Here is a 22,212-nt window from a genome sequence, read left to right as displayed (position 1 = left end):
TTAAAGAGACTGTATTTTCCATTCCCTCCAACAAGATGTGACATTTGTTATCTTTCTATGAACACACTAACAGTGATAAAATTCCTGCACTCATTATTAATTCAGCCCCAGACACAGGACAGCAAGGGTATCATTAAAAGGATAACACTCACAGACAAAAATCTCTACATTTAAATGCAACACATAACCTACACGCAGCAGCTTGTTGAACTAATCCCTTGACAAATGCAAAAACACATAATTGTATGATCCTCATTTGAAATAACACCAGAAATCATTTATTTCCATGTTTTAAGAGAAAAAAAATCCCTTGGAGACAAATAAATAAGGCAACAGTATTCAAAGTTATTTTCATGTCTTGGAAGAGTTTGGGGATTTTCGGTATATGGATGTGCTGCGGGAGTTTCATCCCATTCTCCAGTTTCTAAAGTGCCTCCCGTGTGAATTGCAACGACACAGGTTTTTGTATTTCTCTGGGGCTGCAGCAGCTTCATCAGCATGACTGATCTCATTTATCATAGTCGCATTCAAAGAGGCCCGAGGTTTAGGGAAGGGAGTTTCAACGGCAGTACCATCAGTGCAAAAGCACAGATCAGTGAGCTGCTGGGGACCATATGAATGCATGAATAACAGTTTGCATTTAGGATTTTGCTGCATGTGAAATTCCAGGATGGAGGAGGTGTATGGTGCCTCATAATGGGATAAACAAACAGATCAAATGGCTGCACTGCACTGCATCATCTTATGTACTGAATTCAACATTCCTGTGTCAATATTTTATGCTGAGATTTGCAGAATAAAAGCTGATTTTATTCAAACAACAATACCTTGGGTATATGTAAGTGATTTCTCTTGATTGTTAATATTACAATATAGTATTTTAATAAATAAATTTTCTAATTTTCTTTAAGTTTGCATTTTTAATATGAAGCTCGTGTTTATAATAATCGCTAAAATGTTGCCTAATCCTGTTAAATCACAGAAATCTCTTTAATGTTACAAGAAAAAAACAAAACATTAGCTCAAAAAACAAGCAGAGGTATGAGCAGACAGAGAAGCTCCTTCTATAGCTGTGCGAGTAGACTCATCATCCCATGATAACCCTCTATGTAGCTCCACTTACCGCAACATTTTGTTCCTTTGCTTGTAATTGATTTCTACTTTAATTTATTAATATAGCCTATAGAGCGCCTGCAGCACAATGCTAGTTATCTGGGGCCCACCAGGAGCCTAATCTCTTAAGATGAGCTGAATTAATAAGCGTCTTCAAGTAACATATTGATTACAGAATCAATGCCTGTTTCTTTGCATCATGCTCAAATCATTATTATAAAATATAACAGTATTGTGGCACCTTGTTCAATCGTTTTACTTCAGTGCGCATTTCAAAAGGCTCTCTTTTAAATGATAGTGCGTAAGTCTTTCATAATGAGAGGGCATTCAAAAATACGATGTCTCGATAGTTGTTTTTCACCACCTCCAGGTTGTTATTGATAGGGGTTATCTGATTCCCTCAGCCCCTATTGTAGTGGAAGAGTTAACTTTTAAGGGTTTTTAATAAAGACGAAGTTTCATGGCTTCCAGGTCACTTCTTTCGTTCTTTCTTTCATGCCTACAGGCAGATGTGGATTTCTACAAGTATAATTTACAGGAATTGAGAGTTTCGTACAAATATAGAATTATCAAATCATCCAGTCGTGCCAATAGGGACTAGTACTGTATATCTACACCTCAATCATCAATCTAAGTTGAGAGAATAATGTTGTATCCCTTCCAGGCACATACTGTACCAAAAAGAAACAATCCGAGGATACAAATCTGATGTCTTTTTTTTTTTTCAATATTATTACGTCAAAAGAAAGATGCTTTCCATCTGTGATTTTACCCAGAAACCAGCTCCTCCACTTTGAGCAAAATTCTATTTTTATACACTCATAATACCACAAATCTTCTTAGAGGTTTTCTTAAGATTACATGTGACATAAGAAGTCACTTCACAGTACGCACAAGCCTGTTTTAATGTTATTTTGCACATTTGCCATTTGAAAGCATTTTCCTACACAGTGCACTTACAGTAAGCACATCAAATATCATTTTGAGCAGCTCAGCAAAACATTTATTGACTTTATTTGCATTATACATATATGTATATATAATCTCTGAATATCTTAATAATAGGAAGTCCTTTAGGATTGTTTTTGTGGCAGAATGCATTCAGCACTGCTCCGAAAAAGAGAAAAGGATTGAAAGAGCAGCTGTTACATATATAAATAACACACCTCGGTGAAAATTAGCCAACAAAATTCAAAATTGTTGTTGTCTTCTAGAAATTAGACAGTTATTGCAGCTTGACAATATGTGTGCATAAAACGAAATCAGCAGATCACATATGCAAACTTTAGCAAGCTCTATCACATCTCTGCTGCAACACTCTCAGTGGGTTAGTTTGAGTGCAGTGGGATGAACATTGCAGATATCAAACCAATGCTGATCCACCTCCTTATGTGGCAGCAGGCCATTTCGTGGCAGAAAGGGCCGTCGCCGGCGATCACGACTGCCCACTACTTGCCAGAAGCGTATGCCCTTGAGTAGAAAGATGGCATTGTGAGTGTAGGAGAAGTAGGCAGCGTCAATGTTGCCATCTGGATGGTCTGTGTTCACCACAGGAGGGAAAACATCTCTGATGTTTTTTGGGGAGCCTCTTGCCAAGTTGTTGGCTTCCACGCTGAATGCATACACCTGTTCAAAGAGATAATTGCTCTTTTTTTTGTTATGCAGAAATCAATTCAATTATACAATGCAAACAATTCACAGAGGAACTTTAGTGCATTTGTTTGCTTGAAGACATTCCCTCATAATCCTAAGAAACAATTAATTAGCTTGGGTTTTCTCCAGGACTCTGCTTTTTATATCTGCATGTTCTACTAATCGGTATTGCTAGATTGCAAACCACAGATGGAAACAGTTTGATTAATGACCATTAAGCCTAAGCCACATTTTAAGTTTAAATAATGTATAATGTATAATGGTCTGTATGTTTTAATATCGAACCACATCATTCCAGCTTGTCATTTAAGCACTTCATGAATATTTCCTAATTTACTTTCTTACTAAACCTCATGTCTTTGCTCTTATATCAGTGTAATAATATCTGACAGCCAGGTAATATTGCACTTACAAGATTGTTTTTAAAGAAGTAGATGTGGGAGTCCCTCCTGTCATAAAAGGCTGTGTCAATAGGACTTGGCACCCCTGGGAATCCTTCAGAGATTAACCTCGGATAATGGTGGCCTTCAGAGTCTTGTCCAAACACCTGGTCGTTCTCACTATCATACCTCCAGAACTGAGTACCTGTAGATAAATAAGTCAATTACATTTTCACCAAGTATTCATTTGTTCACTAACTCTTTTCAAACAGTATAACTCTCCACTTAGTGTACCTCTGAAGAAATATACAGCATCTCTTTTCCTGGACCAGACATGGACATGTGCATCTACTCCATCCATTGGGATCCCATGCCAGCCAGTTTGCAGCGGAACTGGATCACCATAACGCGTTCTATTATTTCTGTTCTCATACAGCCAGTACCAGCCATCTCTCATGAAGTAGGTGTTAAAGCGGATCACCACCTCCCCATAGGGTGTCTTCTCCTTTCTGATCCAATCAAACACCGCGTTGAACCGACCTTTACAGCCTCCTGGTGTCAAATGCAAGCAAAAAAAGGGTTTGCGTCAGTCAATTAGGGCAAAAATACAGCAGAGTGCATTTCTCTAAGAGTGTATAAGTAACCACTAGATGGTGTTGTAACCATGTACCATAGAGTTGCTGTATAGCTTTTCTGTCCATCCAGTCCATTTCAAAGCTGGACTCCTGCGGTAGATAGCTGGGCTGCATTATGGATCCGGGTCTATATATGTGAGGTAGACCCAAAACATGGCCAATCTCATGAACTGCTACCTGAACAGGTTTAATATTTTTAAGGCGTTGTTAGAGCAATGCGTTGTTAATCACTGGAATTATTTCAATCTGGCAGTTCCTTTGATCGTGCAGTAATATAATTACTTTGAGAAGGCTGATTCCACTGCCAACATTGGGAGTTGTGAAGTGCTCATCATCATCAAAGTGTATGTCACCCAGGAACCAAGCATGGGCAAATTCTTGACCAGTGCCATCGAACTTCTGATTACATCCCAGATGCCTTCCTATGAAAGAATTTCACAACGATGCAGTATGTTATTTGGCACAAAAAGGAGGTACAGTGGAAACATTAATGATCCTCTTCAGACATACATACACACGACCCTAAGAAGGGCCAGTCTAAGAAGACTGGTGGTGGTTTACTTTTACCTTTAACATTGCTGGGAGTTTTTGTGTTTAATAAGCCTCATTAACAGATGCTTTATTAGTCTTAAACATATATGTGGCCAAGGAGATAACATCCTTTAACTTTTTTATCCTGAAATGAGAAATTAACCTTCACAGACTAGTGATGTGAAAGATCAAATCTAAACATTCCACATTTTATTCATAAAAACAGTGATTTACATATCCACCTAACAAGTGAAAAATCCCCAGTGTCATCTCAGGAGAAGACACAAATCCTTTTGGGGTTGTGTCAGGAAGGGCATCTGGCATAAATCTCTGCCAAACCAGACATGCAGAGCTACCTGCTGTGGTCCCTGTGAATAAAGAAGCAGCCAAAAGTAGCTTTCATGCTGCAATGAAGCTCATAAACATTGACTAAAATCCACCTGTACCAAATCCCAGCCTGATGTCAACATCCTCCAATGGGGCATGTGTATCCTCCACAAATTCCAGTGGCGACACCTCACTCCACATCCTGAAAGCCAGTCTGAAGATGTATCTCTGGTCGTCAATAGTCAGCTGGCTGCTGTAGCCTTCTCCTATCAACCTCCAGTTTAACACCTTCTTGGAAAAAGCCATGTGGCCAGTTGGAGTCAAATCTCTCTTCTGCCTGCTTTTGGATATGAGACTTGCGAGATGTTCCTTCTTGCGTCTCACTGCTTCACTCTGATGCGCGTTCGCACTGGTGTTCCCCGTTGGGCTGCCCGGTCTGCTGTCGTGCGAGCTGTTTAGGGAAGTGATCTTTAAAAGCTCCGTTGTATAATTCACGCTGGTGTCATTGGAAATGGCTGTGAACACACCGTCTGTATCATTAAAATTTAATATGTCGTCTTCAGAGAAATTTGCAGTACCTAAAGAAGTGCCACTGATTATGTCACTTGCTGTGTTGTTCCTGTTGGTCTCAGTGAAACTGTCAGTGGTACTGTTTTCAAAATCAAAGTCACCACTGCTCTGAGGTGCTGTAGTGATGACAGGGATGGTCAGACCAGTCTCTTTATCAGGGACTCCACACCTTGGTTTGTTCATTGCTAACTTGGTGGCCTCATCAAACACCCCTGTAACAGGCAGACCTGAAACCCTCTGAAACTCTTTAAGTGCTGAAATAAAGGCTTGGTTCTCATTTTGACGGTTATAGCCCTGCTGATCAGCAGCTCTATGAGCAGCCCTCGAGTAAGACGCTGAGGTTCCCTCCTGGATTGTGGCTTGAAGATCGTCAACGAAGTCACCACTGAAAGAAGTGTCTGAATCCTCAAACTGAACCTCCTCCCAGTTAACTGGCTTGATGAATCCATATCTAGAGAGAAATAACTAAAACAAGACACGGGTTACATTAGACAAATCCTGTGTCTGGTTAAATGGATGCTGACATTTGAGAAACACAGGAAGTCAAAAAAAGAAGAAAGAAACAATATACCTCAGCTGTGTACTTGTCTGTTATAGCCTGAGCTTTGTGAGAATTAAGTGTCTGCGTATCAGAATGATCCCGATTATGGAAAAGTTTCTCTGCATCAGTTGTGCTAATGTTGGTCAAAAAGAACATAAATATCAGCTGGATTAAATTCAGCATCGTGGCCTTTAGCGGTGCACTCCTGGGTCTATATGCAAGATGAGATGATGACAAGTGAGGAGCAACGCTGCTTTAAAAGCAAATCCTTTGCTTCTCCACACCCCTCCAGAGGTGTGACTCTACAGATGTAACCTGCTTTCTTCACCTCTGCGTGAAAAGTAAACGTTTACAATCTACAACTGCTCAATTTGACTCTTTCTCTGTGGTTATGTTATACAAGCTTCAGTGGTTTTAAATGGACCGCAGCTGATCCGTGGAAAGATGTTAAAACCTTCACTTTCATGTGGACAGTAAAAGACAGGGATGACCCCCTGCAAGCACTGTGTTGAACAGGAAATAAACATACAAACAAGCAATTACCACAGACAAAACCTTCAATATTATCACAATGATTGGCTTTTATTTTCTCAGTCATTTTCTTACACCATATAAAGCAAATTATAATTTTATCTTAGACTTTCCTGGCTCTGGTGCTGCAAAAAATAACTTCTTTCAGTGCAAAAATAGCAGAATCATTTGTCCAACAACAATAATGATGAGCAGTAAAGCAGTAAAACACACAAATAACAGTACATATTTACATATATAATAACAACAAACACCAAAGATGAGGCAGGTGGATTTTAAAAGCTGGTCACTGCAGAGTTTTAGCTATCGCTATCGCCAGGTGTTCAGCTGTTGGCTTTTCTGCAGTGCAGCTGACACAAAGGCCTTCTGCTGCTATTGCATCTTGTGTAGTAGGCCCTATGGCTGCAAACTGGAAACAAAGACATTTATGTGAGTAAAGCTCTGTTAAGCACTTCAGATTCATGCATTATTTAAATCGATCTGTGTATGACTGTGAGGAAGATGTACCTTTATTTGAGTCAGCTGTTCAGCCGAGAGCCTCCGCACCACTTCAAGGCAAAACTTCACTCCTGATGGACTGAAGAAAGCTATGCTTGCTGGAATGCCCTATAAGCACACAAACAAATGAACAGCTGCTATATTGAAACAAATAAATAAATACAAGCAATAAGAATGACACTTTACCTGCTCTGTGAAATAGTTCTTTAGATTTTTCTCCAGATTGGGATGCTCTGCTGTTTGATAGACAGTTAATGTCTCCAGGGGCACTCCTGGAAACAAAGAAACAGATCCCAACAGTGATAAAGATAGTGCAATTATTATTTTATAATTAGAATAATCCCAATGGGAATTTTATCACCTTGACTTTTAATTGTCAGGCACAACAGGGGGAATGCTTACCATTTTCCCTTAAAGCCGTGGGCAAGACTTCCCTTTTGATTGAGCCACAGGGGAAAAAAAGCGGTGCGATATTGGTGGCCTCTCCTATGACGGGAATTATACGTGAGATCATATGAGTAATAAGAGCAATCATAAAATTACTATTAAAATTAAACTGTGAGGAATGTGAGACTCCAAAGTTCCGCCGTACGTTCAATAATAAGTCGTGATAGCACCTCTGCTGTCCCTGTGTCCTCTCCCAAAGGGTTCAGACCTAGATTTTGTACTGTATGGGATAAAAATCATGAAAAGGAAAAAAATCGATAAGCTTTACAGTAATGTGGTAAATTCTTGAACCACCCCACATTTCTTTATATTTTGCTAGAAAATGGGAAATAGGCGCAGCGATGTTTTTAAAAGCGGAAAACACTAAAAAGACATTACGGTCTAGTCTTTTCTAAGTTATCTGCTATGTGTAGACACAACAATTGTTCATTCCTTGACTTTGGTGCATTTTTTTTTTATACTTGATGCATTCATAGGCCATCGTTAAGTGTCTTAACAACCAAACCACATTCCTCTGAAAATGGCACAGTCGTTTCAACTAATTCAATAACTAAATTAGAAACTCACTGAGAGACTCAAAATAAAAACCCACTGTCAAATGTTACTGAAAAGAAGAAGCTAAAGCACACATGTAGAAAGTGTTGCACCTGCTTGTTTTGTAAAGACACAGAACAATCACTAACGGTAAACTGTCACTTGTGTATAACAAATGGCTGAAGGTAGACAAAGCGTTTCACACATCACTATGAGCACCAGGTGCTCGACACACTCTGGTGCAATTAGCACGAGTTTACAAGGAGCTCAAGACACAAAGGAGGATTCTGGGAGAAATTACCTTTGTCCATAGATGTGACTCACCTAATGAAGCGGTGGCCTTCCCAACCACATAGATGGACTTAGTGTTCCATTTGTTTTTCACTGCTTTGTCCCATTCTCAAAAGCACAACATACACTGGGCATTACAGAAATGTACTACACAAACTTAACTTGTATTTTTAAGATCTTTACCAAAAAAAGTAATTTATATCAATGATATACAGAAGCTTGGAGAAAAGTAATGTTTATCACCTTCCCTTCTTTCATCCGCTTCCAAACACATCCTTACAGCCTCCACTGCTCTTGGACTGGTAAATATGAGCCCACCGTATTTCTCTGGTTGGAAAAGCTGGAATAAGCAACAAATACATAAATCCATTGAATATGCAAACTGTTAAAATGAACGAATTAATAAAAGGACAATGGAACAACAATTTACCTTATCTGTCAAAGTGTTTAATGACACAAACTTAAAAGACAGCACCGGAAGTAGGGTTCCTTTATGTCCTCGTGATTCCAGCTCCTTTGGAGTGAAAATAATAATTGTTCAACTGACAAATTTTAAGAAACTGGTTAAAAGTTAGTTGATTTAACTGTAAAGGGCGTGTACCTTAATATAGGGATCAGGTCCAGATTCTCCATGTTTTGGTTCTTTAAGCAGCAATACACGCATCTTGAAACACTGGATTATTAAAATAACAAAGATGGTTAATTCCGAACAAACTAAGGTAAAATAGGTTTACTAAGGTCTGCAATAATGTCAAAGTCAGAGGCTTAAAGCTACAAAAACACTGAGGACAGTGGGTGTGAAGGCACTTTAAGCAACGTTACACCCTAAAACGGTCACATGCTGATAAGACTGTTGTTGAGTCACGATCATAAGACTGTACATGAACAGCGAATAAATTAAGCGAATGGGCCATTTTAGTTGAAAGTGTATGTTTAGTGTCTTCTTCCGTAAGAGTGTTCTTGTTTACCCTAGCAAGACACGGTGCATGACAGACTATCTACGGTAGCCATTAACAGAACCTGTCTGTGATAATGTGTGATAGAAGCGAATATTTTATTCGCGTATAGCTACAGTGACACGAAGTACAAACGGTGAAAAAGACGAAATATTAGGCAAAATTTATGTACCTCTAGTGTTCATTCAGACTTTCATCATCCACGGTCGAGGAGGGGAGGCAGAACACTGTCTAATTTACTAACCTTGTAAAATAATCGTATTACAAGTAATATTACAAGAATGTGTTTATTTAATTTAAAAATATAGTATCAATAATTTAAATTAATATCTACTACACGTGACAAAGAGTTTGGGGGCATCTGAATTAATTTTCGTCTCCGTTTTATAGAATGGTTTATTCCATTTCACCAACAGGCGACAAGCCGACATTGAAGCTCTGAATGTGGATTTAATAAGCGGCAAGCCGTGTATATTTGGAGCCATAATGGCGGCTTCGGGGTTTTAGTTTCGTAGCTGGCAGTTGCTAGTCTTTGCCCCGCCCACTTAGTAGACACGTGTGTTTTAAGTTTGCAGCATGGCTTCATTGGCTAAGAAAAGGGCAGTAGGTTTTGGTGAAAAACCCGAGGAAAGTGACAACAGCTCCGATGAGAATCCAGAGGAGGAAGACGATTCCGGGGAAGAGGACAGTGAGGCGTCAGATGAGGAAATTAATGAGGTAAAAGAACAAACACGTCTTAGAAGGGAGGCATGGCCTTGCTAACTAGTTAGCTAAGTCAGCAGTAGGGCTAATGTGAACGGGAAGGCTCATGAAAATAATTTTTTGGTTAATCATGTGAGAAAATAAATAACTAATATACTAGAATATGTTATTTCGAAGATACTGTACTTGAATACGCTGTAATAAGTTAACCCTGTGAAACTCATATCGGAAAGTTTCGCACAACTATTTAGAGTATGGGTTACAATAAAACTTGCAATTACGACTTCTACGCTTTCAGGAGGTCGTTGTAGACTTTGAAGCTCACACCATCTCAGACAATGACTTCAACGGCATAAAGAAGCTGCTGCAGCAGGTTTGGGTTCACTATTGTTATTTGACGTTTCAAATACTGTGTGCAAACAGCTGTCACTGACGTCATTTCTGTTATGTTTGGATCCAGCTTTTCTTAAAAGCTCATGTGAATACATCAGAGATGACAGACATCATCATCCAACAAAATCATGTTGGAAGTGTCGTCAAGGTGAGTAACTCGGTTGTTAAATATAAAAAGGATTTGTTCATTATTTTTGTTTATTTCTCCAGTTTCAACCCAAAAACAGCTGTGCTCAGAAGTTTACATACATGATCAAGGAAATATATGTTATGAAAATTTAGGCTTTCGGTGATTTCTTTGAACTGTTCATCTTAATGCAAACAATGCATACTGCACACATCTTAATGACTTAAAAAACTGCATTTGGGAGTACATGTTTGAATTTCTTTTGGAGTTTTATTAATCCCAATGGGATCAGAAGCAAACACGAGGAACCAAAGGGCTGAAACATATACATACATTTATTTAAATATTTTGATTAGGGGTGTTGAAGGTTATACAGTGTCTTGACTTGATGAGGCCAAGGCTTATTTATCTTATTTGCAATCATTATTTACTACAACTGGTAGTTTATCTTTAACAGCAATACTTAGAGCAGTTATTTGAATGTGGGACAACTTTGCCAAGATCTGGACAAAGACCTAAACTGTCACCCTGAGATGAGTTGTTTTGAGAGTTGTTTTGGATGTTCAGGAACCACCAAAGTTCAAGCTGTGAACTGGAAACTGCTGGAACACCAGCGTCAATTCACTGTCCACAGAGAATCCTTTGAACCTAAGAACACTATACTTTCAAACATGGTTGTGGCAGCATGATGCTCTGGAGCTGCTTTGCTGCTAACAGTATTGCTACATTGTACAAGTGGATGGCAACATTAGGCTGGAATAAATTCAAATGTGTGCACCCAAGTGTTTTCTTTTTTAAAAGATGTATGTTGTGCAATCATTCCACCAGGAAAAGAAACAGAAAAAAAAAATCATTTAAAACCCAAGCTTGACATTCATGCTCATTCACATTCATTTCTGAGCAGCTGTTTATTTACTTGTCTCTCTCTACTATGCTCCAGCAAGCTGAGGTGCCCGAAGACAGCGACGAAGATGACGACCCAGATGAAGTGTTTGGCTTCATCACCATGCTCAACCTCACAGAGAGAAAGGTCAGATGACTAGCAAACTAAAACGAGTTAGTCTTGAATGGGCTGGAATATGTCAGTTTTTTTTAATTTTTTTATATATATATATATAAATTGTCATACCTACGCCTGGAACTGTTCACAGGGTGTACAATGTGTGGAGGAGGTGAAGGAGCTGATTGTGGATCAGTGTGAGAAGAATGCTTCTCATATTGTGACAGAACAGCTGGAGAAGATCTTTAATGATAACAGCAAGCCTGTGGGGCTGCTGCTAAGTGAGCGCTTCATCAATGTGCCTCCACAGATTGCCCTTCCACTGCACAAACAGCTCCAGTAAGTTCTGCTTTACCTTCTCATTCCATCTTTAGTGGTTTGTTATTGGTGTGAGAGCAGGTAGAAGATGGTCAGGATGGTGTTTGAAAACATTGAAATAAGACAGAACATGTGCAATACTTTGCAAATCTTATAAATCAGCATTTTATTCACAGTAGAATGTATGAAATATATCAAATGTTTAAACTGAGACCTTTTAGTATTGCATGAAATATATTAGCAGCAACACACCTTAAAAATGTTGGGACAGGTCCATGATTACTATAGTGTAGGATCCCCTCTTAACAACTGTTGAACATCTGGGAACTGATATTTACCAGTTAACCTAATTGGCTACAAATGAATCCAGCTTTTTCTTTTTAATACCACTTACTTTCCCACCCTTTTATTGCTCTCAACCCAACGTTTTAATACATGTTGCGGTCATCAAATTCAAAATGATACTTTTTTTTTTAATGAAACATTTGGTGTTTTGTGTTCTATTAATAAAATATGGTGGTGAGATTTGGAAATGTTTCCATTCTGTATTTATTTTTAATAGAAACTAAGAAAAACATCCATTTGTGTGGGTTAAAAGATTTTCATGTTACGGTCCTTTAGGGAAGAAATCGCTGAAGCTCAGAGGACAAATAAGCCCAGTGGGAGGTGCCACTACTGCCTGATTATCAGCAAGACCTGTAGAGAAGAGACCAAGAGCATCCCAGCCACAGGAGGAGCTCCCAAAGAGGAATACATGTTTGTCAATGCAGAGGAGGAATTCTTTTATGAGGTAAAGTGGGGGAAAAAAATCTGCACAGAGTTCAAGGTTTTAACTAAATATTTATTATACACTGGGCTACTTACTTAACAGTGTCTGGGTAATAATACAGCAGTTCGTTAGCTCATGTCAAACGTCAGATAAATATTTATTTAAACAGCCATCTGATAAGCTATTCAATATATTTATACTCTGATTTCAAGCCTGGTCCGTGTTTGCCTTACAGCAAGCCATCTTGAAGTTCCACTACACAGTCCAAGAAGAGGCAGACTCCTGTTTAAGTGGGAGGTGGTCATTTACGGACGTGCCCATGAAGCCTTTTAGGACTGTGATGCTGATACCCACAGACAGAATGCCTGCCATCATGGAGAAACTCAAAGAATATCTATCAGTGTGACCTTCACAATAAACCAAGACACCTATGGACACAGTGACAGCTCTCAAGCTTCTGAAAAACATTCAGTATATTCAATTTTTGTACAGTTGGCTTTAGGGATGCGTGTATTCATATTTAGAATATGTAGGGCGATAGTTTACCCATTTTTAGAAATTTTAAAGACAGTTTGTACAAATTGTAAAGACATAGGGAATAATCACATACTTGAATACTGGAAGAAACTACATGCAACTGCATATCAAAGGTGTTTATAGGAAGATTTCAAAATGAGATGAGCTTGGTGTTAAGTTGTAAACAGAAGAATGGGAGTAATGGCTACAGAGCAAATGAGTGGTATTGTAACACTGTAGGTATGTGGTTTTTAACAATCAGCTACACGTTTCATCCCTTCAAGAGCAGACTTTCCTTGATGTACATTCTAAGATAAATGGGCAAAGCACAGTTATTCTGAGCAAGTTGTTTCATACGTATTTCAGCTTTAAAATCAGATCCTTGGATGTGAAGGTATATCAAATGACAGTGCGCATAAAGTCCACACCTAAGCAGTGTTGCAGAAAACCCCCTCACTCATTGTTTTTAGATCACAACTATTGAACTGCAAACTTTTCTATATTTACAGCACTGACATCTTTGCCTTCTCAGCACTGTAAGCACATTGGGTAGTACACATGAGTAATTTAATGTAATAAATTAAGCTTTACTGTATTAATTACAGAAATGTCTTACAAGCATTCATGCATTTGCAGTCTAAATTTGTGATTTTCAGTTTACTGAATCATACATCTGTCATACGTCTGTGTCACTGCTGCACAGCCACTGTTTACGTCACCACTTATTGTTGCAGCTTCCTGTTTCTTCTCTTTGCGGTTTTTGGATCCCTGTGGGTCCAACATGTCTTGCAGTATATCTTTGCTTTCGCTAGGGGGCAGATTGTAGAAGAAGTACAGTGGTGCAATTTCAATGAACCTAAAAGAGAAATTTGAAAACATTTGTGTCAACACAAGATATTGTGTAGATGAAGAGATTAAAAATATTCAAATTAAAATGAGATCAAATGGCTCATACTTACTGCAGTAATAAACATGTTTGTTTTACCTCTGCACTACACGAGAGATAATACATGAGACCTCAGTTCTAATCTGTACACAACTGTTCTGATGGGGATTTGGGGAAAAACGGAATTGACTTACACTTGCGGGGAAATTTCCGAGACTATTCTCATGCAGTTTTCTGAAAGGATGTACTCATTGAAAACAACCCACTCAGGCAGTCCCAGCTTGTGTGACTGAGCCCCGTAGCAGGAGTGTGGGTGCACCTGGGCCATGTGCTTATGTGCAAGAATGAAATAGTTGCCTGATCCGTCCACATCTCGAGCGATCTGGGAAAAGAACAGGCTTCATAAACTTGAACACAATTGAATTGCTGGAGGCAAATTCATTGATATCGACATCTTGTTTTTCTGTACCTGCATGAAGAATCCAGCCAGCAGAGCTCTTTTGATGTTGTGAGTGTTCGTCTTGGTTCCAAAGGAGGGTTCAGAAATGGGGAGCTCAATTCTGTTCAGTGTGTCAGTCAACTCTGATCTAATGGAATCGGCTGTCCTCAACGCAGAATGATCTAGAAAATAGTCCTGGCACCACTTTTCAGTAGTCAAATCTGGGAGAAAACATCATGCACAGTGAGAGAAGCGCTGTGGTCAGCAGTATTTACGTCAAGTTTCTATCACAGTAAAAACAGTTTAATTCCTAATGCCTTTTAAATAGATCAGATTGAGTGGAAAAAATGACAATGTCGAGGTAATTAATTCAAGAGTGCCGTAATATGATTTACTAAAATTTCAAGCAGTTTGCCTCTCAGAATCTAAAGATTTAAATGTTCTTGGGCTTAAATGAGAATGCATTTGGTATTTTAATGTCTTCTTTTAACTGTTTTTTGCGTTAAGTTTTAGAATAGAATAGTTTATTCTGATCCATCTGGTTATAATTCTTCATGAAACTGAAATGTAACATCTGTCCCATAGGATAACACAGGCTTTGAATCTAATTTTAATTTACCACAGTAGAGAACAAAGATCGAGTCACCAGTCATTTTATTAGGTACACCTGTTTCACCACCTGCTCATTGATGCAAATACCTTAATTGATCAAATCACATGGCAGCAGCAGCCCAATGCATTTAGGCATTTAGGCATGGTCAAGGTGACCTAGCTGACGTTGGAAGCGAGCATCAGAATGGGGAAGAAAGATTAAGTGACTTTAAATGTAGTATGGTTGTTATACCTGACGGGCTGGTCTGAATATCTCAGAAACTGCTGATTTTGCCAAAATGGGGATTTTTCCACACAACAATCTCTAGGGTTTACAAAGAATGGGCAAAACAGTAACAACAAGTGAGGGGCACACTGTTTCGACCTGATACAAAAGCAACAGTAACTCATATAAGCACTCGATTCAACCAAGGTATGCAGAAGATCATCTCTGAATGCACAAATGTTGAACTTTGAAGCAGCAGAAGACCACGCCAGATTTAAGAGCAAAAAAGAATTAAACCAAATTGCTACAATTTGCACAAGCTCAACAAAATGGACAATGGAAGACTAGGAATGTTGCCTGGTCTGTTAAGCTTTGGTTTCTGCTCTGACATTTGGATGGCATAAACACCGCGAATGCATTAATTCATCCTGTCCTGCATCAACAGTCCAGGCTGCTGGTGTAAGGGATATTTTCTTGGCACACTCTCTGCCTCTTACAACCAGTCAATCATCATTTAACTGCCGCGGCCTACTTGAGTATTGTTACTCACCGTGTCTATCCCTTTATGACCACACTGTACTGGCTCATTATCTTGGCTGCTTCCAGCAGGATAATGTTCAAATAAATAAAGCTCAAATCATCTTAAATCTGTTCCTTGAACATTACAAAGGAATGTTTCCAGCCTTACTGAACCAATGCTATGAAGAAATAAAGCTGTAAGGTATAAATAATGAAGTGGCTGATGAGACTTATCTCTTGAAGAGAATAGATTGGTTCTGTTCAATGACAGTCTTACATTGTTCTCTCTGGTTTTGTTTGTAGGCATTGTAGATGTTTATGAGGGTGAAGTGATCTCCTTCAGGGTGCTGGAACTTTCTGTGACACTGGACTGCCTCGTGGCTCATGGCAGCAGGCGGCTCCACAAAGCAGCTTGGTGCTAAAACACAACAACAAACAAGGTCGACTTCACTGAGAGAAACCACTCTCACCAAAGAGCATCAGAAACTGCAGATGAGCCAATACTACGCTGTCCACCTGGTGATTCTACAAACCAGTCAAAGGATCCTCACTTGTAACTAATCTTAAATTCTGGAGTGGGAAAATGTAAAACGTACGTACCTGACAACATGGCTGTGATTGTCAGCATCTCACTCACACAGTCAAACTCGCAGGATGCTAGCAGCGCTTTGGCCATCTGAGGTTCCAGAGGGATTTCAGACATTATGATGCCAATTTCAGACAAGTTGCCATCGTCGTCTAAAGCTGCAAGGTAATCGAGCTCCTCCAGCGCCTGCATGAGACCCTCTGGATCTGCAACAACAAATGGAATATTTTAAAATTTCACACATTTCATTGCTATATCTATTAAGGGGGATAAAATATCAACAGCAACTTGTGTCATCTGAATAATCAAAGACACAGTCATCACAAATCAAATGCCTTCGGCTTTTATTTCTTACCTATAGAGAAAATATAATTTATATAGCAAGTGCCTTTTGTCCCACATTTTCAAAAAAATATTACAGCACTTTTGGCATGGACTTCCTCTTCATTGTGCTCGTCTGGCACTGCAATACATGAGACATGTTGTGTAATCGTTAATGAGCTGGCCTCTTCTGTTCATGTTAGGGTGGGTCAGAGCACAGACAATGGTTAGTAGCTGGGCTGTCAGCTCAACTAAGTCATGGATGACTGGGCTCAAACAGCTACACAGAGCCCTTCCTGAGTCAAAAACCTCCCACATGCAAATCTTTGGCTTAGGTTGTGAGAGAGATGCTGTTAGTGGGAACCAGTAAAAACTAAAATAACGAACAAAACTTCTTGTTGTCCTGCATGTGTTCCAGTGGCAACTTGTCTAGTTTCCTCTGGACAGATATTTTACCTGGTCTGTCGATGAAACTGCACTGTCCAAGGCCTGCTATCTCCATCCTTTTGAGGAAAAGAACTGTCGGTGTAATGTTGGACTCCAAGATCTGTGGGGAGTTCTCTGCAGAAGTTAGGCTTGCTTCTGGATACAGGCAGAAGCATTTACCTACAGGAAAAAAATCAGTAAAACTGTTGCACTTAAATTTTGTGTTTGTTTATTTTGCTTTTTTAAAATAATGCTGGGAAGTTTTTTCTTTGGCTTTCTTAAGTCCAAATATTAATTAATATTGTAATATGTCCAAATCTGCAAGTATGAAAATTATCCAAATGAATGAAAGGATGACAAATTAACCAGTCTGCTTTTAACCAGTCTTTTCTAATTTTTGTTGTTTCTAACCCAAGAAGCATCAGATTTAGTTACCAAAGATGGCAGCTTACATTTTTTCAAAGAAGAAACTTTTTAGATAACTGCTTTAAGTATTGCCAAGTGAAGAGATGACATGACATTATACCTGATGGTCCAGACAGCTGCTTGCGAATGTCCGCCTGGCATTGACTGATGGGTTGAAGAACCTCTGAGCTAGCTCTTACTCTCGGATTGTACACCTTTACATAAAAGTAAAAACAGTGATAATTAATATCAGAGGAATGCTCATTTAAGATTGCTACATCATTTTGGAATTAACTTACCATTTTCTTCTGGACTCCCGTGTCAATGACAAATTTGACAGACTCTGTAGGCAACCATGCATCCTCGCCTTGACGGGTACTGAGAAAAACCTTTCTGGACTTTGTGGAGCACAACTGCTCAGGCAGGACAGGAAGTAGCCCTCCCTGGCCTGAGCACAGGACTACAAGTACCATTTGTCCCAAATGTCCACCCAACCTGGTCCCTTCTCTTTGAAGGATGCTATAGGCACAGTGGACCTCCTGCAGGAGGTAGTGGAAGCGAAATTTAAACCAGATCACAACAGGCGTTAGCACAGTGAAAGAGCTGTTTGAAATCTAAAATCTTTTACCTCAGCTGAGCCTAAAAATACGAAAACATCTCCACCCTCTTTGGTCCGATGGATCTCCAGCACGAGTCTCAGTGCTGAGTAGAAGTAGTCTTTGTTGCCGTTGTTGCTGTGGACAACTTCAGCAGTGCATGAGGACTCTAGACTGATATGCAAGACACTGCCGTAGTGTCTCAGAAGCTTGTCGGTCATGGGCGGCACAGTGAGAACCACCACCCTGAGCTCAGGCCTCTGCAGCAGGATGTCCTTGAGGAGACCCAGCAGAATGTCTGTGCTAATCGTCCTTTCATGGGCCTGGTCAATGATTATGACCCCGTAGTGCTCAAGAAAAGGGTCAGACATCATCTCTCTCAGCAACATATCATCAGTGCAGTACCTGATAAACCAAAGTGATCAGGAGGGTTAATAATAGAGGTTTATAAAACAGGAATAAGATACGGTCAATTTCTCAGCCTTTTGCTTGAGCCTGTTAGTTAAAAACACACACAGTACAGTCCCCCCCCCACACACACACACACACACTTGGGAACTGCTGACACCCTTTTAAGTTTTAAGTCTTAATTTTTTTGCAGCTGCTGATTTAAACATCTTATCTTTTATGTAAAGTGGATCTCTGGCTGACTGGTGAGACCAGTATTTACCCTCTTTTAGCTCCCTTTCATTTCTCCGTGTCATACTCCTAAATATTATCTGGCTCTTTAGCTGCTGAAACCTCCCCTGCGTTCACCAATTAGTCGCCAGCTGCTTCTGCTTTCAGAAATTAAAGGCTCACTTCAATTTACACCATGCTGTGAAAATGATGCACGTATTCTATAAAATAAGTGAGAATAGGGGTCATTTGCACATGGCACTGTAGGAAATAACACTCAGAGATGATTGTTTTTATTACTAACATTTACTTGATTAAAACCATATCATGTGCAAAGCCCAGCACAAGTTTCAAAAGCAAAAAGTGTTTAGTGTGCATTGATATATTAGATGCAGTACTGTGCAAAGGTCTTGAGCCATCTTTCATTTCTCTCTATATATATACACACATCTCATTTTACTGGGAAAATGGATAATAGGATACTGTAAAAACAGAGTTTGTACATTTCTAATGTGGTTGAAAGTCAATATTTGGTGCAACCACCTTCACTCTTCTACATACTCTGAACTCTTTCAGTCAAGCTTTCACATCATTTCTTTAAGTTAACTTCACAAACAGTTCTCTAGCCTTCTTGAGGGACATTCAAAGCTCCTCTTTGGATGTTGGCTGCGTCTGACCCTTAGTATCGACTAAGGGTCAGACGCATCTTTCAGGCGTTATGGCAGGTCTTCTTAAAGATTTACATATCTTTAGGTCCTTTGTCCTCCACTTGTCCAGTTTAATATTGCAATATTTCGGAGGCTTCTACTACTGAGTGTTTGACATTTGGGACAATAAATGACTAATAGTTACTGCGCCATAACAAGAGTCGTTGAATATTAGGCTATACAGATATGCGCATCATTTCCTGACTTTGAACTGGTCGACTTTATTTAGATCAAGAATGAGCTCTGTCCTTTGTCAGCAGTGAGCTTCCATCAATTAATAAGGAATAGAGGAAAGGAAAGATTTAAGAATGAAAGGGGCAATTTGTGGATTATATTCAAATGATATTCCACTGCTGGCAGTGAAATAGACACAGTAAGAGCTCATTAACAAACCTCAAAACAGTGTCAGAGGAGCAGCAGGTCTCCAGAGGGATGGTGTAACCAACTTCATGGCCTATGTTGACGTCCATTTCATCAGCGACACGCAAGGCCAGATCTACAGCCTGCTGTTTGTCGGTCTGAGTGCACACAACCATACCATGCTGATACTGGACAGACAGACAGAACTCTGCACACCACTGAGGGATCTGAAAGAAGATCATTGATAAACGCTTAAAAAGTCTTTATAGTAAAATATGATTCAGGACATCAGTACTACCCCAAATATTAAACAAGAGAATGTTTTCTACCACATCAGCTGTTTTTTCTCACTCACAAGCGTCCTTTTCAGATTATCCCAACAGCTTTTGTTTAAGCACACAGCAAAACAAACTGTGACAGGAGATATCCTATGCTATTATCGCTCATAATGCAAAACTGCTTTGGCAGCATGTGTCGGCTCCAGCGGATCAGGGCTTAGCAGCTGGAGGTCCCCTAACACCCCTGCTGGAGCCTTTGTGCAGACTGATGGTCAGGCAGGCAGGAGTTTACACAGCTTCACAGTGACACACCATCATCTGCTGAGCTGGGCAGCTTCTGTTCACACAAGCATGGCAACACTGAGTGACAAACGGGAGTCCTAAATATATCAAATCGCAGGGAGCATTAGATTAAGCATGTGTAATTTATACAATGTAGGTTATGCTCTGGTAAACGCCCCATTATTATGAAGCTCCACATTCATCCTGTACATAAGTCCAGGTTCATAAGTTGAATGTAAAATTTTCTTTATTAAAATAATAATAACACTGACTACACTCTTACCTGTGTACTCCTGCCAGTCTTTGCTGCCCCGGACACAATAACCAGCTGGTTGTTTGCCAGAGCATCCTCAAACTGACATTTGACCTTCCACACACTCAGAGTTTTCCTCTCCTTCAGTAACTTGTAGTAACGCGAGGAAAAGGGCAATCCATCGAACTGATTTAACTCCAGATCATCTCCAAATCCAAAAGTGTCTTCTGCGGGACTTTCTTCACGGTCAGGGCAAACGTTCGGCTCTGCCAAATTATTTTCCTCCCACATGACATACGGGTTTATCAGGACTAGTGCAAATTAAGTTTTCTTCTTCCACTCCAACTACAGGTCCATTCTTCTCAAATCGGAAGCATAGAAAAACAGACTGCGTGCCTTTCCATCTGGCGTTTTAAAAAAAACAAAAATCCCACGCTATGTTCGCGTATTTGGACGGAGTACAAGGTGAGAGAATCCTTTTGCTAAGGCTTTTGTTTTTAATGTTTTATTTAAAGCTGTTCAAAGTTCGCAGCTGTCCACTTTGGAGCTTGGTACGCGCAATGTCCATCGGTGCGTAATTTCATCTCAGCGTGGTTTCACACGTGTTTTGATTTGCGTAGAGCTTCACATGCACCAATAAGCACGTCCGAGAGACTGTCATAATCGCCTGCATATTATCATGAAATCACGTGTAAAGCAGTGAGGACACTTATGGCGTCGTTGTTGCCACCAGTAACAATATCTCTAAAAATATCTTTTCATGTAACGTTGAAAGGTACATTAAAGTGTATTAGAATTTCAGCAGTAGTCAGCAGGCTGTATATAGATGATTATTATTGTTTTTATATTTAAATGTTAGCTGGAATTCCATTTTTAACTTTAGTTAATGTTACAATTATATTCTTACATAATTGGCGTTCATTTACAAATCACCTTACCTTTATCAGAGTAATAAATGAAATTACTTCAGCTCCTGATAAACAGCAAATCTGTAAAAAAAAAAAATAGAGCTAAAGCTCCTGACAGCAGCCAAAAACAGATATGTCAGTAATTTTGATCATTATTTAAAGCTTTTAAACCCAATGTTTAGACACTTCACTGAGGTGACACTGCGTCTCATCTCTCACCCACTGACAAATAAAATGTGACTAATTAGAAAATGTTGGCTGAGGCTGATTTCAAAAGCTCATCAGAAACATTTGTCTTCGTTAGCGCACGGCCTCAATTTCTTATCAACAAGAGATTTCCTCCCCAAAGTTTCCTTTCAGTATCCTTTTAATTACACACAACCACTTAACTCCACCACATCACTGCAAGCGAATCCTGATAGTAAGCAGTTCTATTGATTTAAGCGTTATTTCTATCCCCTATGGAGACCTTGTCAAATTGCTTTAAGAAAAAGGCTCACAGCATTAAAATGAGATAAGCCTTTACAGCAAGTATGCAGCCTTAGACTTTTCTGAAAATAAATGCTGCTCTAAAATGTTAGATCACCCTTATTATAATGTTTATTATTTGAAATGTAATTTAAAATTGGTTTATTAAGCATAAAAAGTGCCAGAGGGTTCTGACACTGAGGTTTTGAAATATGAAGCTGGATGAAATCGTGTATTTACACTGGCTCAGGCTTGTGGAATGAAAATGTCATTGTTTTTTTCAGTTTTGAATCTTTAATTGATGAGTTCAAGTGTCGCCCATGTTTCTGTAAATGTAACAAAAAAAGCATAAAAAGTCAATAACAAATGTTTTCAGTGTAAAAAACAGGTTTACTAATACTGATTGTTTAAAATACCATGATCAGACACAGACACTTTAAGTGTTTTTTTGTTTTTGTTTTACATATGATGCCTTAAAGAACAATCCTTAACAAACATTCTCCATGAAAAA

General features: G+C 39.3%; 4 protein-coding genes across 7 annotated transcripts; 1 reads left to right on the top strand and 3 right to left on the bottom strand.

Moving 5' to 3' along the window:
- Nucleotides 1-843: 843 nt before the first annotated feature.
- On the bottom strand, nt 844-6,193 carry mmp21 (matrix metallopeptidase 21). Its single transcript, XM_085169978.1, has 7 exons — nt 5,794-6,193; nt 4,753-5,660; nt 4,064-4,203; nt 3,817-3,958; nt 3,441-3,698; nt 3,179-3,351; nt 844-2,739 (listed from the first exon to the last, which is right to left on the bottom strand). The coding sequence occupies exons 1-7, from the start codon at nt 5,931-5,933 to the stop codon at nt 2,434-2,436; spliced, it is 2,067 nt and encodes a 688-aa protein (XP_085026104.1). The 5' UTR covers nt 5,934-6,193; the 3' UTR covers nt 844-2,433.
- Nucleotides 6,194-6,306: 113 nt separating this feature from the next.
- Nucleotides 6,307-9,309, bottom strand: uros (uroporphyrinogen III synthase). 2 transcript variants are annotated; one of them, XM_085169975.1, is made up of 10 exons: nt 9,180-9,309; nt 8,653-8,724; nt 8,482-8,565; nt 8,295-8,391; nt 8,085-8,159; nt 7,372-7,446; nt 7,182-7,265; nt 6,966-7,051; nt 6,789-6,887; nt 6,307-6,690 (listed from the first exon to the last, which is right to left on the bottom strand). In XM_085169975.1, exons 2-10 carry the CDS (start codon nt 8,713-8,715, stop codon nt 6,568-6,570), a joined length of 786 nt encoding a protein of 261 aa, XP_085026101.1. In that variant the 5' UTR covers nt 8,716-8,724; nt 9,180-9,309; the 3' UTR covers nt 6,307-6,567. The 2 variants fall into 2 exon arrangements, with proteins under 2 accessions (XP_085026101.1, XP_085026102.1); XM_085169976.1 differs by lacking the exon at nt 9,180-9,309 and adding an exon at nt 9,020-9,160.
- Nucleotides 9,310-9,470: 161 nt separating this feature from the next.
- Nucleotides 9,471-13,777, top strand: bccip (BRCA2 and CDKN1A interacting protein). The gene is made up of 7 exons (XM_085169974.1): nt 9,471-9,724; nt 10,008-10,082; nt 10,170-10,250; nt 11,170-11,259; nt 11,381-11,568; nt 12,169-12,337; nt 12,552-13,777. Exons 1-7 carry the CDS (start codon nt 9,584-9,586, stop codon nt 12,720-12,722), a joined length of 915 nt encoding a protein of 304 aa, XP_085026100.1. The 5' UTR covers nt 9,471-9,583; the 3' UTR covers nt 12,723-13,777.
- Nucleotides 11,697-21,867, bottom strand: dhx32a (DEAH (Asp-Glu-Ala-His) box polypeptide 32a). Of its 3 annotated transcripts, none has more exons than XM_085169971.1 (11): nt 20,356-21,867; nt 19,546-19,739; nt 17,860-18,232; nt 17,531-17,770; nt 17,353-17,446; nt 16,857-17,006; nt 16,094-16,285; nt 15,771-15,911; nt 14,188-14,378; nt 13,913-14,100; nt 11,697-13,688 (listed from the first exon to the last, which is right to left on the bottom strand). In XM_085169971.1, the coding sequence occupies exons 1-11, from the start codon at nt 20,614-20,616 to the stop codon at nt 13,490-13,492; spliced, it is 2,223 nt and encodes a 740-aa protein (XP_085026097.1). In that variant the 5' UTR covers nt 20,617-21,867; the 3' UTR covers nt 11,697-13,489. The 3 variants fall into 3 exon arrangements, with proteins under 3 accessions (XP_085026097.1, XP_085026098.1, XP_085026099.1); XM_085169972.1 differs by lacking the exon at nt 20,356-21,867 and adding an exon at nt 19,842-20,337; XM_085169973.1 differs by lacking the exon at nt 20,356-21,867 and adding an exon at nt 19,868-20,337.
- Between the last annotated feature and the right edge of the window lie 345 nt (nt 21,868-22,212).

Source organism: Neolamprologus multifasciatus, chromosome 8, assembly GCF_963576455.1.
Source record: "Neolamprologus multifasciatus chromosome 8, fNeoMul1.2, whole genome shotgun sequence".
NCBI classification, from domain to species: domain Eukaryota; kingdom Metazoa; phylum Chordata; class Actinopteri; order Cichliformes; family Cichlidae; genus Neolamprologus; species Neolamprologus multifasciatus.
Note: the sequence above shows the minus strand (reverse complement) of the source record. Positions and strands in the feature narration are given on the sequence as shown.

What these genes read in the sequence shown, in the direction of transcription:
- bccip (XM_085169974.1), top strand. Translation starts at nt 9,584, where the DNA reads ATGGCTTCATTGGCTAAGAAAAGGGCAGTAGGTTTTGGTGAAAAACCC. An exon ending in TAAAGAAGCTGCTGCAGCAG is followed by an intron (nt 10,083 to 10,169) that starts GTTTGGGTTCAC and finishes GTTTGGATCCAG; the next exon opens with CTTTTCTTAAAAGCTCATGT. An exon ending in TCAACCTCACAGAGAGAAAG is followed by an intron (nt 11,260 to 11,380) that starts GTCAGATGACTA and finishes AACTGTTCACAG; the next exon opens with GGTGTACAATGTGTGGAGGA.
- uros (XM_085169975.1), bottom strand. Translation starts at nt 8,715, where the DNA reads ATGCGTGTATTGCTGCTTAAAGAACCAAAACATGGAGAATCTGGACCT. An exon ending in GAAGGCCACCGCTTCATTAG is followed by an intron (nt 7,447 to 8,084) that starts GTGAGTCACATC and finishes TATCCCATACAG; the next exon opens with TACAAAATCTAGGTCTGAAC. An exon ending in AGAACTATTTCACAGAGCAG is followed by an intron (nt 6,888 to 6,965) that starts GTAAAGTGTCAT and finishes GTGTGCTTATAG; the next exon opens with GGCATTCCAGCAAGCATAGC.
- dhx32a (XM_085169971.1), bottom strand. Translation starts at nt 20,616, where the DNA reads ATGTGGGAGGAAAATAATTTGGCAGAGCCGAACGTTTGCCCTGACCGT. An exon ending in AATCACAGCCATGTTGTCAG is followed by an intron (nt 15,912 to 16,093) that starts GTACGTACGTTT and finishes GTTGTGTTTTAG; the next exon opens with CACCAAGCTGCTTTGTGGAG. An exon ending in TCGGAAATTTCCCCGCAAGT is followed by an intron (nt 13,689 to 13,912) that starts GTAAGTCAATTC and finishes TTTCTCTTTTAG; the next exon opens with GTTCATTGAAATTGCACCAC.
- mmp21 (XM_085169978.1), bottom strand. Translation starts at nt 5,933, where the DNA reads ATGCTGAATTTAATCCAGCTGATATTTATGTTCTTTTTGACCAACATT. An exon ending in GCTCAGGCTATAACAGACAA is followed by an intron (nt 5,661 to 5,793) that starts GTACACAGCTGA and finishes ATTTCTCTCTAG; the next exon opens with ATATGGATTCATCAAGCCAG. An exon ending in ACTTCTTTAAAAACAATCTT is followed by an intron (nt 2,740 to 3,178) that starts GTAAGTGCAATA and finishes CTCTTTGAACAG; the next exon opens with GTGTATGCATTCAGCGTGGA.